Raw genomic sequence first — 19,740 nt, 5'->3', positions numbered from 1 at the left:
TTGAGACATTTTATGCTTATTCTGGCATTGAAAGGATAGGGAGGCATAAAGACCTCCTTTGCCCTTTGTGTCTCCCTTTTGTGGGTTTAAGTCAGAGTGGAATGTTTTATATTTCAACATCTGACCTATGACTTCCAGAAGAGGCCATCATTTTCCCATAACTCATCTTCCAGTTACTAAATGAAGTAGTTTGTGCATCTCTACCCGTATCATCAAGTGTTATTTTTCTGGACCCACACATGGATTCATTTACTAGGGCTTACCCTAACAAAGTTCCACATACTGGGTGGCTTAGATCAACAAATGTGTTGTCTCGCAGTTCTAGAGACCAGAAATATGAAATCAAAGTGTCAGCAAGGCCCTCTGAAGGCAACAGGCCTGTCTCTTAGCTTCTGGTCATTCCTTAGCTTGTGGCAGCCTAGCATCAGTCTTCACATGGCATTCTCCCCGTATGCATGCAGGTCTCTGTGTCCAAATTTCTCTTTTATAAGGACACAGTCATGCTGGATTATGGTTCACCCTCATGACCTCATCTTAATTTATCATCTGCAAATACCCTATTTCCAAATAAAGTCACATTCACAGATCCTTGGAGGTTGGGACTTCAACATCTTTTGGGGGGATACAATTCAACCCATGACAACCCCATGCAGACTTGCTGGCCTCATTTATTCCATAGGATGTTTAGCAATGAATATATACAAAACATTAGGAAAGGTATAATCCTGCCATGTATTTTCCTTTTGCATATACATGAGCTAACGGGTCATAAAGGAAATACTACTTTTTATTCTGATGTTAATTCTGCATTGCGAGTTTGAAGCTTTGAGACTGTTAGCATTAATACTGATGTTATGCTTTTTACTTTTCCTAAGGAGGGTCACCTTTAAATTCTTAATGACTTATTGGCACAACAGATTATTCTGTCTCTGTGTAACAAGATAGAATTTATGTCCTCCAGGTTCCTGCAGGAGCCCGAGACCTCAAGCTCTCTGCTCGCCGGTCTTTCTCTCTCTAGGGAAAAAAAGGAGATATTCATGGAGGTGATGTTGCTGCCTTTCATGCCTTCTCCCTTTCAGTCTGAAAAGCACCACTTTATTCTATATTTGTGTATTGGATTTTCATGTAAAAATTCACAAATGAACAGAGGATTCTAGAGCCAAAATCATTAGAAAACTGCTCTAGCTATTTTAAAATTACAGTTTTGGACAAAGCTAGGTCATCAGAAATTTTTTTTATCTTCATAATAGAAATGTTTTCATTGAATTGTTTTTTGTGTTATTCCAAGGATGTGCGTGAATCAAATTTGCATGGTTTTATTTTAGAAATGTTGATGATATTCCCTGTCATACTGCATTCCCTTTTTGAAAACACACAGGAGACCTGTAATTTTGGTCTCAGTTCTGGGAAAAGTGTTTCTCCTGAGCACTTTTTTTTTTTTTTTTTTTTTGTCCTTTTGTTTTATTTTTATCCTATGGACACGGTGAGTTATGTAACCTTTCATGATTTTTTTCTTCTTTGCTTTGGCCACTGGTTTCAAAATCAAAATTTGAACAGCTATGTGGATTATATGCCACCTCATTATTTCATTTTAATTTATTTTTTATTTTTTTTCATTATTTCATTTTTAAACCCCAATTTTCCCTTGCCCTGGTTTTTGGTTATGGTTTTTTGGTTTTGTTTTTTGTTTTAAATTTTATTTATTTGAAAGAGAGAACAGATAGAGAATGCATACAAGGTGGGGAGGGGCAAAGGGAGAGGGAGAAGCAGACTCCCCGCTCATCTGGGAGCCTGATATGGGACTCATTCCATGACCCCAGGATCATGACCTGAGCCAAAGGCAGACCTTAACCAACTGAGCCACCCAGGCGCCCCTAGTTTTTGTTTTTTATGCACAAATTATCAACCTTACCTTCTTATTGACTTATTCTTCTCAAATGCTTCTGTCGTATCTGACAACACAAGTTGCCTGATATTTGTATAATAAAATAGAGGGCGCCTGGGTGGCTCAGTCGGTTAAGCATCTGCCTTCGGCTCAGGTCATGATCCCAGGGTCCTGGGATCGAGTCCCGCATCGGGCTCTCTGCTCTGTGGGGAGCCCGCTTCTCCCTCTCCTCCCCACTTGTGCTATCTCACTATCTCTGTCTCTCTCTCTCAAATAAATAAAATCTAAAAAAAATTTTTTTCAAAAGAAAAAATAAAATAGACCATAAATAAAAATAAATAATATAAAATAATGAAAGTATTATCAGCTGTTCTAATGGTTGGCTGTAAAATTTTATAGATTTAGTTTTCTATTTTTTATAATAAAAATGTTGTTACTAGACAGAACAGAAAACAGTGACTGTAATTCATAATCATTTTGACTAAGCATGGGCTTTCAAGCAACATGATTTAGATACCATAGCATTTGCATTGCAGATTTTCCCATGTTTGTGTTAGTGGGTTGTTTTTATTTTTTTTCACATTCTGGAATATTTTTCATAAACCATTGATGTTAACTGGCACATGCAAATACCTGAAAATTACTTAAGAAATAGCTTTAGTAAAACTTAGGTTGATCATTTTTCTGTCTCTCTCTGACTTGTAATGATTTGTTGTATTAATATTACTGTTTGTTAGATCAAATAGCAATTTAGCAGATACTTATTTTGGGAAAGAAGAAGCAAACTTTTCTCGATGAGGATTTCAGAAATTTGATAAAGCCAAATAAAAGAAACATCACATGTACCTTCTATGATTTTATATGCAAAAATTCTAAATAAAATGTAAGATCAACATCATAAAGAATAATGTATTCTGACAAATTTAATCCCAACCCAGAAACTGTTTAAAGTTTTCAGTTCATTTTATAAATAGCTTATAAATCCAAGGAAATTTATTTTTTTGCTTTTATAATCTGATATGTTGAAAAACAGTATGTAATGGTGATATTACAGAAGGAGCTATGGTATCTGTCAGTTGGGTTATTGTTTAGTAAACACTTCTGGTGGCGTTTATAATCCTCAGGAGGAGTCGGTTCTGTGAAGACTGTGGTCTCTGAATACCGTTGTCTTGCTGCCTTTCCTCGGAATGGGAGGCCGGCTAATTGGAGCCCCGTGTGGTGTATCAGCAGAAGCATTTTTTTCCCCATTGCCAGTTGTGTCTAAATTTGGAAGGAACAAGAGGGTTGTTTGATAATCCTTCGCTTCATTTAATTCCACATGTTTTATGTCCCTATTTTTCTGGCCGCCTTATTTACACTGGTTGTCGGGAGTGAGTTATGCTTATGAGCACTGCTGTGATGCATGAGGAAGGGGGGACCGTAAATATTGATACGCTGCTTATAACAGGCCTCACTGTTCTTAGCACTTGAAGTGACTAACTCACTCTTTTACAAAACTCTATGAGCTACGTATTGTTATGTTCTCCATTGTACAAATAAAACACTGAGCGCACAAAGATTCAGTGTCTTGTCCAAGAGCACAGAGCTAGTCGGTGGTGGAACGAGGCTGTGCACCCAGGCAGTGGGCTGCAAAGTCTGTGCTTTTAACCACAACAGGGTGTTCCTCTTGGTAAGTACTTCCCTATCCCCACACTGCTGCAACTCGGTGGAAATTGTAGTTGATGACATGATCCTGGGTATTGTTTATGTGCATCTTTTTCTTTTGGCATTTCAGTAACAAATAAGAGAAACATTTAGGGCACCAGAGATGGCCAGAGCAGAGCAGTTCAGTCTGACTTTCATCTCGTCCCCCTGCACTCCCGTGTCACTTAGGACCTCTGCACACAAAGGCCAGATTTCTGTTCCCAGTACTCTCAGAGACCAGGGATGTGCAAAGAGGAAATTAATATGACCTCAGTTGTTGATTTTCTTTTGAGCATTTTGTTTAAAATCTTTTTCTTTATATTTTAATAGGTAATAAAAGTCAGAAACATGTTCTGAGACCTGAATCTCTTGAAGGGACAGATGAGGAAGATCCAGTGACAGCCCTGGAATGGGACCCACTGTCTACCGATTATCTCCTTGTGGCTAATACGCATTTTGGAATTCGCCTGCTAGATTCGGAATCACTTTATTGCATAACAACATTTAATTTTCCCAGTGCAGCAGCTTCTGTTCAGTGCTTGGCCTGGGTTCCCAGTGCTCCTGGGACGTTTGTAACTGGGGGTAAGTTTACCCTATTCCCCAAAGTTTTAAATATGTGTTTATTCTCTGAGTCAGGGAAGTTATAGTCTTTTATTGGTTAATTTTGTATAAAATGTATTAATACCCAATACTATCATTTATTATAGTAAATGCCTAGTTACTTTTATTTATACTGTGTGTCATTAACATAATGGCAAATAAATATGAAATTAAGGCCCAGTTTTCCAGGTTTCTGGTATTAAATTGGACTGTATTGTGTATGTGCACACGTGTGCTCGGGTTTTTGTGTTTGTGTGTAGAAGACAAAGATAATTCAGTTTCAGTCATGGAAGGATGACAGTAAAAGTAGTAACTAGAAAAACAGTTGATCTAGATGGGAGCTCTGTTAGCCTCACTGATAATTTGGACAGTCAGTGACCATGAGTACCTACTTAGACCAAGGCATTTTCAATCTAAGTTGGAAATGAAAGTGGGGTTTATCATCATGGCTTGAAAGGAAGCTCCTTCTTGGTTTCCCAGTCATGAGACAATTAGTAAAGCTAAGAAGTGACAGGGGATGGGAAGATAAGTGCACTTAAGCTAGTAATTAGAAATTAAATAACTCCTTCTACTGGTTTCTTAGGATGCAAGAGAGAGGTCTCTGAAAGACTGAGTACTTTCAGCTACTGTATAAATACTTCCCATATTTGCTTAATGTGAAATAACAGAGTCTTTATCCTCACAACTGTCTTGAAGAAATTCTTTACTTCTTTAAGCACTTACATTACGCATGGATGTAGATGGAGTCTTACATAGCTTAATTGCCTGTCACTTTGTACGATATAATTAATGACAGGCAGGAACATTTAAAATATATTATCATTATTCCTGAGTTAAAATTCACATGCCATAAAACTCAGCATTTTGTTTTGCTTTTTAAAGATTTTATTTATTTATTTGCCAGAGAGAGAGAGAGCACAAGCAGGGGGAGTGGCAGGCAGAGGCAGAGGGAGAAGCAGGCTCCCCGCAGAGCAGGGAGCCTGATGTGGGGCTCGATCCAGGACCCCGGGATCATGACCTGAGCTGAAGGCAGACGTTTAACCGACTGAGCCACCCAGGCGCCCAAAACTTTGAAGCATATGTGTCAGTGGTGTCTGTAGTCACAAAGGTGTACAATCATCACCATGATCTCACTGTGGGACATTTTGTCATGCCCCCAGTAGACTCGGTAGCTGGTAGCAGTCGCTCTTCATGAACCCCTCTCCGTGGCCCCAAGTGCACACGTGTGTGTATTTAACTGCTAACCTACATTCTATCTCTGTGGATGTACTTAGTCTGGACATTCCATAGAAATGAAATCATTCAGTACAAGTGTCGGACTGACCATAAAGTTTTCAAGGTTCATCCATGTTGTAGTGTGTATGAGTATTTCATTCCTTTTTATGGATGAATAATATTGCATTGTATGGATATGCCAGATTTTGTTTATCCACTTATCAGTTGACAGACATTTACCTTGTTTCCACTTTTTTGGTTTTTTTGCTATTAGGAATAATGCTGTGCTGAATGTCGGTGTAGAGGTTTTTGTGTGGACATGATGTTTACCATTCTGTTGGGTATGTGTGTAAGAGTAGAGATGCTGAGTCATATGGTAACTGTTTAATCACTGGAGGAAGTGCCAGAAAGTTTCCCAAAACAGCTTCTATATAAGAGGTGGGATTTTCAGGAAGTGGGGAGCTTTCTAGTTGGTCTTTTGGTATGTCAGGCAGTCTTGGTTGCAGGTGAGCAAAGGGGCAGTTTACGTACATTTCAAAAGACAAAATATTATTTAATGTTAGAGGTGGAAAGTTTTTTGTAGCTGGCTTCCCTAGAGCAAAGGTGTCAGTGGGGTGATCAAAACTCTGATAATGATCTTTGTAGGGGGAAGCCGCCAAAGCAGACAGTCATTAACCCTAGGAAAGGATTTGGAACAGAAAAAAGCAAAATAAGCCAAACATTTAAAGGATGAATAGCATTTCACCTGTTTCTTTGGGTTATTGTACGATATTGTTTGAAGAATGTTAGTAACTGGTGCTAAAAATCTTGCAAGTTAAAGTTTTTGTTACTACTTTTGTGTCTGGGCATTTTATGTTTCAAATAAAACTAGTTAATATAATGCTTTTTTCTTGATCTGACTAGATTCTCAAGTGGGGGTTTTGCGCATTTGGAATGTTTCAAGAACAACACCTATTGATAATTTTAAATTAAAGAAAACAGGGTTTCACTGCTTACATGTACTTAATTCTCCTCCAAGAAAAAAATGTAAGTAAAAAATCATCAAAATTTAGTATTTTAAAATGTCAGGTTTACTGCTATCAAATAAAATGACTGATATAATGATATACCAACTGAACATAGTAAAAATAAATTTACACTGTATGTTAACCTACTGGAAATTAAATAAAAACTTGGAAAGAAAAAGAAAAAAAATAAACATACCAAATACTATATTCTACTGAAAAGCAGGTTTTAAAAAATGGCCTTTGACAATATGTGTACTAAAGAGCTATCGAGGCCACATAATATCTAATATTACTAAGTTGAAAATATTTAGAGCCAAGTTATATTTTTAAAATGCTAATAAATGAGGATATTAAGATAATCTCAAATTATCTACATAGGGAAAATGAAGCAATGATTTTGGTGAAAATAAGAAATAATCAAGAGTAATAGATCAAATAAAATTGATCTGAACTAGGAGACTTTATGTTTTAAGTGTGGCTCTTTTACAATCTGGAGGGTTTATAACAAAGTTGAAATAACCTAAATATTTGAAATATAGGATCTGGAACATATATTCCATGGTTGGATACCAGATGTCACTGATTAGTAGTTGCTATTTTGGATATTCTTTATTTTTGTCTACTTTTTTTTCTGATTACTTTTAATTGCTTCTCTAATCAAGAAAAAAATAATAAAATACGCTTAAGCAATAAAGGAAAGACTCTGGAATTTGGGGGGAGGTTTAGAATTTGAATTTTTCTTAAACATGAGAGAAAGGGATTGGCTTCCTAGTGAGCCAGTCATGATTACTCTGTGTGGCTGGTAGTGCTTTCATTTTTGTGTGGATCATAGAAAAACATGGGGTGGGGGACTTAGTGATTGAGCAATCAAGAATTACTGACTCCCCCTTACTACTGTTTATCTTTATAATATACTAAATAATTAGCAAGAGCTATTCATTTTTTTATCGTCTAATGTCTCTTTATTTTTTATTTTATTTTTTTCTTTTCAATTTTTTTTAATTTAATTTCTAGTTAGTTAACACACAGTGCAATATTGGTTTCAGGGGTAGAATTCAGTGACTCATCACTTACATATAACACTCAGTACTCATCACATCAAGTGCCCTCCTTAATACCCATCACCCATCTAGCCCATCCACCATCGACCTCCCCCCCATCAACCCTCAGTTTGTTCTTTAGAGTTAAGAGTCTCTATGGTTTGTTTTCCTCTCTCTTTCCCCCCCTTCCCGTATGTTCATCTGTTTTGTTTCTTGAATTCCACATATGAGTGAAATCATATGATACTTGCTTTCTCTGGCTGACTTATTTCACTTAGTATTATACTCTCTAGTTCTATCCATGTCATTGCAAATGGCAAGATTTTGTTCTTTATGATGGATGAGTAATATTCTATACACACACACACACACACACACACACACACACACACACACAAACCCCAGGGGCTATTCAAAGTAATTCAAAGTAACGTTATTTTGGTTGCAAATTTAGTATCGAATTTAGTGGGCAATGGCAAATAGGGGACAGTTTCTGTGTTTGAACTTCCAGGCTTTCCACAAATTTAAGCTTTTCTGTGGCATCCTAACAGTTCCAAATCCTGGAAACTGGAGGGTATAGAAACATTAGGGCCAGAGAAGTAATATGCTGGAGGTTAGCATATTTTTTATCCTGTATTTTTTTAAGCTCTTAGTTTCTTTGTTTAGTTGCTATCATGGGATGACTGAAATTTTACAGATTCTCTTCTTTCTCGTATTTTTTTTTCTTATTACAAGAGTAGCCTCTGCCCATTAGAGGAAAAACCAAAAATATAAAGAAGCACATACCAATCTTATCATTATTAAAGCAAATCCTTTCAGGATAACTATTATTAGACATCTTGTTTTTTTCCTCCCAATTTTTTAAAGTAACAAAGTGTGAAATAAGGAAAATTATGTGAAAATGAAAAATTTTAGATGTAGACATACTTACCAAATCCTTTAAAAAGATAAATGACAGATACATAGGTGCGTATAAGGTATCAACACCACCCATAATGTCAACAAATTAAAATATTAGAGGAACCAGCCATGGAAGATGCTAATTTTAATGAAACTGTCAGCAGTATTTTATTGAACCAAATGCCTCTTTTGTTATTTGTAGTTTATGCTAGTTTGGACTTCCTGTCATTGTCAGATTCTGAGAAATGAGTGTTATCCAAATGAATGCAATAAGGAAGACTTTATTATATTTGGATCAAAAAGAATTTACTGGGAAATATTCATCTCTATTCTATGTAATTAATATAGATTGGCCTGATCATTTCCAGAAGTATCATTATTTTGAATTATGTTTGCAAGAGAATATTCACGTTCTAAGGAAAAACTTCTTGAGAGAAGACAAAAGACAAGACAAAGAATATACAGAGAGACATATTAATATAATTTAAAATTGAGAAATGGAAGTGAATGAACAGTGAAAATAAACCCGAGGAAGAAGAGAGAAACATTGAGATGCAAATGTATGTCAGGCAGTTGTGATTCTTAATTTGGGTGCTAAATTACAGTGGATTACAAAGAACCTCAAAAAGAGTTATTTTCATTGGATTGGAAATTAGTGGAAGAGAGTTATTAGCTTTAAAATAAAAACATTCTCATGCATGTTTGTGTGTGTAGAGGGGAAGTAAGCCATTAGTCAGCATTTTGAAAAAATGATTCTAATTAAAAAATAATCATGCTGTGGTTTAATTTATGGGGCGATAAGAATCCAAATATTCACAACATATCGTGGTTCCTCACTCACTAATTTTCATCCATTTTGCTGCACCTGCACTTTTATACATCTCTTCAAAATAACATCCACTTTTACATATACGTATGTATGATTTTTAGCCATGCTGCAGAAGGACTTCTGTGGCAGAAAATGTGGTTCTTGCCTTGTGGTTTACTGATATAAATTCTGGATAAAAGAAAACAGAGGGGCATCTTTATAAATTAAGCCCTGTGGTTTCATTCCAGCTTATGGGAAGCTGTTAATGTAAATATTTACTTGTTTATTTTTTTCTTTTTTTAGTTTCAAGCCAGTCTCCAACTAAAAATCATTATATGTCCTCAACAAGCGAAGCAGTTTCACCCCCAACTTTGACACAGAATCAGGCATTTTCTCTTCCTCCCGGGCATGCAGTGTGCTGCTTCTTGGATGGTGGAGTTGGACTTTATGACTTGGGAGCCAAGAAGTGGGATTTTCTCAGGGACTTGGTATGTCTGCGGTCATTCCTTCTTTTATACACAACACTTATTTTGTGTTAGCTCATGATGTTTACTTTTACTTACACACCAAGATTGTTAAAGTTATTTTCGTAAAGAATTGTATGTTAGGACTTTATCTTGGTTGGCTGAAACATTTTAGAATTATGTACAGAATGATGGATGATGAAACTAGGACAATTCTTAAAATTTTAAATTTTAAACTTCTTTCAATATTAATGTTTATTTAGCTTATGATTACTCTGCATGGTTGGTATTGTGTACACCACGTGGATCCTTCATATAGTACTGGAAAATTACATTGCTGTACTATAGTTTGGAAGCAAAAAGAGAAATAAATATTCTTTCAGGAGGAAGGACAAGTCCATCTCTGCCAGTTACTCCAAGTTTTATTGTTCGTATGTGTGAAATGAACAAGGTTGGGTTCAGTGTTTTCTAAGATTTTCTAAGATTTCTAAGATTTATTGCTGTTATCAAATCAATACAGTGATTCTGTGATTCTGTAAACTTTTGTTCTCATGATCATTAAGCTTCCATATAAATTAGAATACAACCTCACTGAGGACTCACATTTTTGACTGATTTTGTTCTGTGCTTTAACCACCTAAAATAGTACCTGGCACATAGCAAGACTTTATTCAGTTTTGTTGAATGAATGAATCTGTGAATGAGTGAAGGCATGCAATAATGTATATTGTGTTGTAATTGATATTTGTCAAGAGTCAGCTTCTTTAAATCTCCCTATTTCGGACTGCATAAAAATGCCTTTTTATTTTTTACAGGTTTGCATTAGACTCATCTAGGCATTTAAAAAACTTTTAAGTGTTGGCTGTTTTTCTGTAGAAAAACTTAGAAAAGGAATATAGAGCTATACTTAACCCTTATAAAATAATTGAGGGAAAGAAAGTAATACTGTATCATTTTAGGACAAATTTAATTTTGTCCTTGAGTGAAAAATTTGAAATATGGCCAAAAAATTTTTGTAACAATGTGTAGCTTATTTTTAAATATTCCTTTTGTAGATATTCTCTAGATTATTTCATTTTCTTTCCATGTAAACTTTTTATATAAACTCTTTTCCAGTGTGGTCAGCTCTCCTGTACTTCAAATTATCATTTACTTTCTAAAAAAATTTATGAAAAGGAAGGGAGAAAAATATAAGAATACATTTAAATCTATAAAAACTTATATTAGCAAAGAAGAAATCATGCAATCTAAGTTCAGTAGCGTTTCTATTGAGTGTGTGTCTTCATATTAAAATATTTTATTTAGAAAACTATGTAATTTGAGAGTTCTTATAAAAACTAAGATATTCCTTAATTCTAAATTATTTCAGTGGCTTGTTTTCACTTTAATAATGCCTGCCAGTCAGGGGCGCCTAGGTGGCTCAGTCATTAAGCGTCTGCCTTCGTTCGGCTCAGGTCATGATCCCAGGGTCCTGGGATCGAGCCCCGCATCGGGCTCCCTGCTCAGCAGGAAGCCTGCTTCTCCCTCTCCCACTCCCCCTGCTTGTGTTCCCTCTCTCACTGTCTCTCTCTCTGTGTCAAATAAATAAATAAAATCTTAAAAAAAAAAAAAAAATAATGCCTGCCAGTCAGAAGAGATAGTGATTTTTTTTCCTTATAATTTTCAAAGAATAAAGTTGTTAGAAAATTTTGAACAAGACTAAAAATCAAGGCTATGCTGGGTTCTTCTTATTTCTGCCAAAATCATGAAGTTCTTTTGGAGTATGTCATTGGTATAAAAAAGAGAATATTTGCATTTAAGGACCTATAGTTTCAATTTCATCTTAGTCTTTTATTATATTTCCAGAATGACATAATAAATATTAATAGTTAATTGCTTTATAAATTTCTAGCATGGTATCCTGTATGTGAATATCAGAAAAGATACGTTTTGCATTTTTTCTTTTTTAAACATCTTTGTATTTAGTTGCGGATTGGAGGCATTGTGGTTGAATAAAATCTAGGTCTGTACAAAAGAGTATAGTAATAACAGCATAGAGAACATTCAACCACAACAGTGATTCTAATTTTGTATATACATATATATATATATACATATATAATATATATTTTTTTATATAAATATTTGGAAACTGTAGTACATATGTTAACTTGACTATACATTGTAGTTTGTTTATTAATAACATGAATCTTCCTCAGTAGTTGTGACTTCTCTACGCTGCATTCCTAGGGACATGTGGAAACGATCTTTGACTGCAAATTCAAACCTGATGATCCCAATCTTTTAGCAACAGCTTCTTTTGATGGCACTATAAAAGTCTGGGACATAAACACACTAACTGCTGTGTACACCTCCCCGGGTAATGAAGGGGTTATTTACTCCCTTTCATGGGCCCCAGGTAAGAAGTGTTTTATTAAAATCAAGTGTGCAATTAGATGACTCTCCTAAGTTTTGTTTTCATTTGAATTATATTCTTCTCTCAAAGCCATCTTGCTCCAAATAATTGTAGGGGCAAATTGGTACCAACATATATGTTGGTTCCGTTTCTGTGGGGTTTTTGAATAAACTGCCCCTGCACAGGCACTTTGATTTCTGGACTTTTCTATATGACATAATCATATAGAAAAACCACAGTCAATAAGGATGATCTTTTTGTTTGTTTGTTTTTAAATTTTTTTAAAATTTTTAAATTTATTTTTTTCATTATGTTGAGTTAGCCAACATATAGTACATCATAAGTTTTTGATGTAGTGTTCAACGATTCATTAGTTGCGTATAACACCCAGTGCTCATCCCAACATATGCTCTCCTTAATACCTGTCCCCCGGTCACCCCATCCTTAAGGATGATCTTGACCCATCGAATTTTAGCTGCATTTGTATAGCTATGCTTTTCAAGGTATAACACATTTTATGTGACAAAAGTTTTCCTTAAAATTTTCATGTGAATCAAATGCATGAAAATAAAAAATATATGTATCTCTCCCTGACACATCTGTTTGTAAATATGAATGATTATATATAATCACAGTTCAATTTTGATCATGGTCTTATGCCAGAATAGGACCTTTTGTTTGATCTCAGAAAAATGCTACCTTTATACCTTCCCGTACTTAAAGGAGAAAAAAGATGTCCTTGAAACTTCTGACTTTTTTTTAAAAAACATTATTTCCCTATATCATTTTGCACACCCAAATGAATTTTTCACTTTATAAAGTATATAGAATGCTTTTCTTATTTGTCTTAGTGACAACATATTAATTTAAAAACCACATATAACCAGGATATAGCTTATTTTTTAGATCATCTTCTCATGCACAGGGTTTTTTAGCCTTGAATTTATGGGCTGTCGGGGGGTTTTGATGTCTTCAGGGATGCTGGGAATCTCTTGGATTTTATGCATAAAAGTTTTAGCGTATGTGTGTACATGCCTGTGTCTGTCAAAGATCATCATAGGAATCGGATTTTCAGAGAGGTCCGTGATACAAAAAAGGCGAAGAACCTAGTGCTGTTTTATTTATCCCTCTTCTCCCACAATGAGGAGAGGATCCAGTAAAAGAAGATCCAACTCTTACTCTGACAGTAGTTGTTTCTGTAAGCAGAACATACTTAGGGCCATCACGGATACAAGGCCAATTAAAAAAAAAAAAAGTTACTTCACTAATTAAGAAGTGAGGCACGAAAAGAGCTAATCAGATCTCTTACCTGCTGCCTTCTTCCTATTCATCCCTATGTGACGCTTTGTGATTACCAACATTTATTAAAGAGGGTCTGAGAAGTTGAATAACTTGCCCGGGTTACCTGCTTCGGGAAAGTAGAAATGTTGGAAAATGGAAATTCTTTAATTTTTTGAAATGTGGTTACTGAGGAATCACTACTTTTAGCTAAGTATGGATAAAATTTAAAAGATTAACGAAGGTTGATAGGGATGGAAGTAGAGGATAGAGGATTGCATAACTTGCTGTAACTTTAGAATAGCAACCACAGGAAAAGAAAAAAAAAGTACAAATTAATATGGAAACTCCTCCTCAATAATTTGAAAACCCAACAAGGGGAGCAGAATGAAAATACTAGAAATACAGTAAGGACTTATTTTTTTTTAGGTTTATAATCATTTATCACAAAGTATTTCCTCCATGTTTTACTCGTAGGTAGCACAGGAAGACTGTTCCTTTTTTTTAACGGAGAAAGCCTCTTCTTTGACTGCCTTGCAAGAAATTCTTAAGTACTAGATCATCTACTAACTTAGCAGCACTTTGATTTTCACAGATTTTTTTATTTCTTAAAAACAAAGAGCATTGTTTATGTTTTTGATTTTAAAAACCTGAATTTTTTCATGTGTTCTGCTTTTAGAAATGTTTTCCTAATTAGAAAGAAAAAAAACCTTACTAGATGCAGTGTAAAGAAAAATGTAAATGCTGACTGGATATGTGATAGTATTGAAGAATTATTGATAATTTTTGTATTTGTGATTGTGATAGTTTGGTCATGTTAATGAAAGAGTCTTTTAGACATTTGTACTGAAGTATTTATTGATGAAATGATAGAATGTCAGAGATTTGCTGCAAAGAAACCCAAGAGGGACTATATACAAAACAAGAGTGACCATATTTTGATAATTGTTGAAGTTGTATGATGGTACATTCATTATACTATTCTCTATTTCTATACATTTGATAATTTTCATTATAAAAAACTTTAAAAAAACTACTTTGTAAATTCCAAGTCTTTTTCAAAAATGATATTTTGAAAAGAATTACATGTGTGGCGAACATTTCATATAAGGACTAACAAATTGTTTCCTAAGGTGATTTAAATTGTATTGCTGGAGCAACTTCCCGAAATGGTGCTTTTATTTGGGATGTTAAAAAGGGCAAAATGGTGCAACGATTTAATGAGGTAAGGTGTATTTATTACTGGCTGAATAGTATAATGTCTTATACTGCCTCATGTTTTATAAATGCTTTTCTCTCTTAATTTAATAATCACCAGGTGACATTATGTTCTGTCACTTGGAAAAAAAAATCCAAGAGAACATACACATGTTGAAATGAATTCTGAAAAACGTAGATGGGTCTAAGGTACAAGAATTCACCTAAAGTTGCATTAGAGATTCAAAGGAATTCTGAATCATCTTCCACAAAATTATCTGGGCAAATATTTAATAGTTGTAAAAAGACTAAACTCGGAACAAGTTCCAAATTACAGTCTAAATTCTGTTACAATTAGCTATTCACATAGGGAGAATTCTTTAATGTCTTGAACCTGATTCTTCACCTGTAAGATGGTGAAGTTGGATTATACAGTTTCTTGGACTTCCTTCCACCTCTCAAATTCTCCATGACAAGCACTAAAACCTCCCCTCTTCCTGCTTGTAATCATACAGATTGTACTTGACTTCTGCCTGGAGTTAAATTGTCATCCCACATTTTACTGAGTTCCACTAATATTTGGAAACTGCATGTAATCTCATTATAATATGTTAGATATGAATCAAGGGAAATAGGAAAGGATCTCTCTTTTGAAATTTCATTCATTTCAAATGACTACTGTTGGAGTTTATTGAATATATAATTTATTTGAAAATAGCTTATATTTGAGACTTTAAAGCCATTTATACAAAAAACTGATTTTCCTCTGAGGATCAAGCAGCTTTGATCTAGGGGACACTAAAGTAATGTGGGAAATGCAGAGTATTAGGAAAACTTTACCAAACACCAGTAAGCAATTTTGCCCTCAAAAGAGGAAGCTTTGACAAAGGCGTGTATAGTTACTTCCCTCCCTTTCTCTACATAACAATACTTTCAGTTCAGCAGTGCCCCCAACCTGCCCTCTGCCCTCCCATCAAGAACAGCACTGATTCTGTAATAGTCATGTAAAAAGAAAAGAAATGAATCTGAGAAAGAAACTTTTGACCTAAATTCAAAGATGTTATCCTTAGGTGTCACTTCTGTTGATCTCGTCTTGCGGCATCTTGGCCTCTTGAGACCTCACATATCTGCCTGTCAGCGCTGCCCGGCCCCACCCTGACTCCGGGCGACTGGCATCCTGGCGTCAGGGGTGTGTCTCTCACACCCATTCATGTCTTCCCAGCATTCAGGAGCACAGTGGAGACTGATCAAAAAAGTACTTAAATCTAGGGTAATAACTATGGGGCAAGGTCAGTTGTAATTAACTGAGTTACATGTGTCTCACAGAGGAGATGCAGGGTCTTAGAAGCCCTAAGTTGCATTTTTCTTGGGCTAAACGAAGCTGACGGGAGGCCTCCACTCCTTCAGTTACGTGAGTGTAGACACTACCGCGTTTTGTGCCCATCTTTATACAGCTACCCCCCTTGACCCCCAAGAGGAAAGGACAGCAAACTAGAGACCACTTTAGTAAAGTCGCCTTCAAACTCAAGATAAAAAGTCACTTTAGTCTCTCCTTAGCTGCAGCCAAAACTGAACTGCTCTATAAAGTTAAATAAAAGTTGGAAATGGATTGATTGCAACCTTTATTCACCCATGTCCCAGTGGATGAATGACATTCCCATGTATAATATATTCCTTGTGGTTTTACAAAGGCTCCTCATACTGGTTGTGACTACAACCCTTTCCTTCCCCAGTCCAAGAATGCAGAGGAACGGGTCAAATAGACTGATGTGTCACTGGAAGAGCCTTAAATCCTTCTCCTTTGTTTTTATAAGATAGAAAACGTTGAGATTTAGGAGAACAGCCAGTAATAACAACTGCTTGCAGCGTTTCTTACACTGTACTTGTGGTAGCGCTGGGTCAGGAAGCAGACAGATGCCTGTCTTCCTCTGCACACTGGGACTTCTGGAAAAGGCATTCAGCACGGCTTTCCTCCGCAGACCCTGGCTCTCTACCAGCGTCTGCGAAACAGAAATAGAGCCACGTAATTGATATCTTAACACAGGGGGTTTGTTTTTTACGTGTGATAGCTTTTATATTCCGCTTCCTGCTGTTGATAGTAATACTACTCTGTTAGCATCGTCTAGAGTAAGTTCCTGACGGAAAAGCAATACTAGAAGAAGTAAATAAATAAGAGAAAAAAGGGGTGAATTATTTTTTATTGATAGGTATTTTGCATTTTTTGAAGCATGGAAAAAATGGAATATTCTGCGTTGCCTGGAGTCATAAAGATTCCAAAAGAATAGCCACCTGCAGTGGTGATGGTTTCTGGTAAGTACTATGTATGAAGTTACACTGCTTACGAAAGACGTATTGATAATACCCGTTGTGTCATGTTAGCACATACATCAGAGTAGTCAGTGCGATTCCATCTGCACGTTTGCACCAACCCTCACCAGCGTATACGCCCGCGCGGGCGCCCCTCACCGGCGTGTCAGCCCAGACTGTTGCCCTATCAGTACTAAATCAGCACTAAAGAGTGCGGTGATGTTTAAAATAAATAAACCAGTAATTTCTTTCTAAATGAAGATACTACCGGAGTTGTAACTAACATACTGTGAATTGCCTCAAAGAAACTTTAAGAACTTTTCATCAAGAGTCTAATTAATCCTCATCACATTTTTGAGGAAGTGGTATTTCAGTTTTACAAGTGATTCAAGAGATATCAAGTGCTCTAGAAACCTGTTCACCTTTTGTAGATGCTGTTGTTTATAGAAGGATGAAAAGCCTTTGCAGTGAGGACTAAGGTAATGCATGTGGGAAATGCCTAACGTCTCTGACCTTCTGTTTCAGAAATAAGTGCTCTCTTAATTCTGTTAAGTCCCAGGAAAAAGTAGGTTTCCAAGGAATATATGTAAGGGAAGAATTGCCTTTGAGCTATTGTGCTGCTCTAAGTATTATCATCTTTGGCAGGTGGTATAGACATGCACGGTTGCTGCAAACATAGCAGAGGTGGTCTCCTGGTGGGTTTTGCAGTACCCGGCCCACTTTTCTCATCCTCTCTTTTTAATTTCAATGAAAAAGACAGTTCGTATGGAAACCAAAGATCTTCACCAGGAAGTTGAAATTTTCCAGAAATAAGCAAATTAGTGATTTTTTTTCCCTGAAAAGAACTCTTTGCTAATTGATAAATACCAAAATATGAAAGATGTGCCTCAGAGTTTTTTGATAAGGTGATACACAGTTAGCTTTACCATGTACTTTCAGGACACCACTGGTTTGATAAACACCACAGGTAATGACTAAACATTTGTAAGCATAGGTCACCACCAGTAGCCTCAGAAGTCTGGCCTAATGTTGTTTTAGAGGATCTTTTCTAAAGACTTTTAAAACCCTGTAATACATTAATTTATACACAGCTTCTTCTTTTTTCCTTTTTGGAATCAATTGCCCTGTGTTATGGCAATGATATAGTTGGGTATTAGAGCTTCTTTAATTTTGCAGCTAAAATATATATTTGGGGGAGAAGGGATCCTCTAAATTTCTAGTTATGCACTTAGAACATGCCACAACAATGTTACAACTTATGTGTCCTTGACTTGGTGGAATAGTACATGCAACTTGCATTATAAATGAGTTGTTCAAAATACAAATTTTGAACTGCTAAATTTTGAAGCTGAAAATCGAATGCATATGTTAGTTATAGCATTGTTTGAAAATATATGTATTAAACTATGTTCTTCCTGGGGCACCTGGGTGGCCCAGTTGGTTAAGCATCTGCCTTCGGCTCAGGTCATTATCCCAGAGTCCTGGCATCGAGCCCCACGTCCAGCTCCTTGCTCAGCTGGTAGCCTGTTTCTCCCTCTCCCTCTGCTTGCTACTCCCCCTGCTTGTGCTCTCTCTCTCTCTCTCTTTCTCTGTCAAATAAATAAATAAAATCTTTTTTTTTTTTTTAAAGATTTTATTTATTTATTTGAGAGAGAGAATGGGAGACAGAGAGCAGGAGAGGGGGAGGGTCAGAGGGAGAAGCAGACTCCCTGCTGAGCAGGGAGCCCGATGCGGGACTCGATCCCGGGACTCCAGGATCATGACCTGAGCCGAAGGCAGTCGCTCAACCAACTGAGCCACCCAGGCGCCCATAAATAAATAAAATCTTAAAAAAAATATATGTTTTTCCTAAAAATATTCTATAAGGAGTAGTTTCTAAATCAAAATTTATCACCTTCAAATTAATTTAAGTGGATTGCCATAATTAATACTGTCTTATGTAAATATACTCACTGATAATTGATAATATCATTTACTCAGTACTTTTAAATGTTCTCCGTGCTTTGAAGACAAGGTTTCTATCCTAAAAAACTTATTTTTGAATTATACAATTCTGGCTTTGTTTTTGTGAACAATGTATTTAGAATGTTTTTTCTGTTAACATATTATACTTAATTTCAGTATTATTCGAACAATTGATGGTAAAGTGCTACACAAATACAAACATCCAGCTGCGGTGTTTGGTTGTGATTGGAGCCAAAACAACAAGTAAGAATTTTTTTTCCAAAGATAAATTATAATTTCTGAGATTTTGAATGAGCATGAAATTTAATGTTATTCTCACAGGTAATACTCATCACTATTTAATGTTCTTGTTGTCTAGCCTTGTAATTGTTTATGTTAGCTGATGCTTTAGGAAGAAGCATAGGACTAACTAATAAATGGAAATTTAGTCTCATCTGTATGTGGCTTCTACCATGGAAGTGTATATAGCCCTTTCCTTAAAGGAATCTTGCCAATGGTATTATTCTGCCACAACTTTCCATTGCCCACCCCCCCAATGCTAATGCCTTCACATTGGATGATTTCCTAAAATGTAGAACTTATGTACATAGTTTTGAAAGGTCATCCTTGCTTATGAGCCTAGTATTTACCATGTAAAAATCAGCTCAGATTTAAAAATCAATCCAAGTCAAACCCCCACTAAAACTGATCCTTCAAGTCACTGCACTTCCAAGAATCTTGCATTTCAAACCTCTCTTTCTGCTATGTAAGTTATACTTAAAGATTCAAACTTTCTTTAGATATTGTGAAAATAATGTGAAATTATCTCTTCCATATTGCAAGTGGAAAATATACATATTAAAATATTAAAACCTTGTTATACTTGTGTTCTGAGTCAAATCACATACAAAATGATGGATCTATGTATTTTTTTCAGTAATACAGAAGAATTTATAACACACTGTTAGAGGTTTTATGCAAAGTGAGCTCATGCCCAGCTCCTCCCCCAGGATTCCC

General features: G+C 35.8%; 1 protein-coding gene across 9 annotated transcripts in view; it reads left to right on the top strand.

The window, feature by feature from the left end:
• Positions 1–19,740, top strand: part of WDR17 (WD repeat domain 17) — a 104,684-nt gene that overhangs the window by 25,928 nt on the left and 59,016 nt on the right. For 8 of the 9 annotated variants that reach the window (XM_032413702.1, XM_032413698.1, XM_032413697.1 and 5 more), the window contains 7 exons: positions 3,899–4,150; positions 6,287–6,409; positions 9,442–9,626; positions 11,832–12,000; positions 14,409–14,500; positions 16,700–16,782; positions 18,901–18,987. In XM_032413702.1, coding sequence (XP_032269593.1) covers positions 3,899–4,150; positions 6,287–6,409; positions 9,442–9,626; positions 11,832–12,000; positions 14,409–14,500; positions 16,700–16,782; positions 18,901–18,987 — 991 coding nt within the window. Of the gene's footprint in view, positions 1–3,898; positions 4,151–6,286; positions 6,410–8,368; positions 8,891–9,441; positions 9,627–11,831; positions 12,001–14,408; positions 14,501–16,699; positions 16,783–18,900; positions 18,988–19,740 lie in introns of those variants that run through there. The other variant, XM_032413705.1, reaches the window with a different exon arrangement.

The sequence above is a fragment of the Phoca vitulina genome, unplaced genomic scaffold, assembly GCF_004348235.1.
Source record: "Phoca vitulina isolate PV1807 unplaced genomic scaffold, GSC_HSeal_1.0 scaffold15, whole genome shotgun sequence".
In the NCBI taxonomy this organism is placed as follows: Eukaryota; Metazoa; Chordata; class Mammalia; order Carnivora; family Phocidae; genus Phoca; species Phoca vitulina.
The sequence above is the reverse complement of the archived record's forward strand: the minus strand, read 5'-3'. Positions and strand labels throughout refer to the sequence as shown.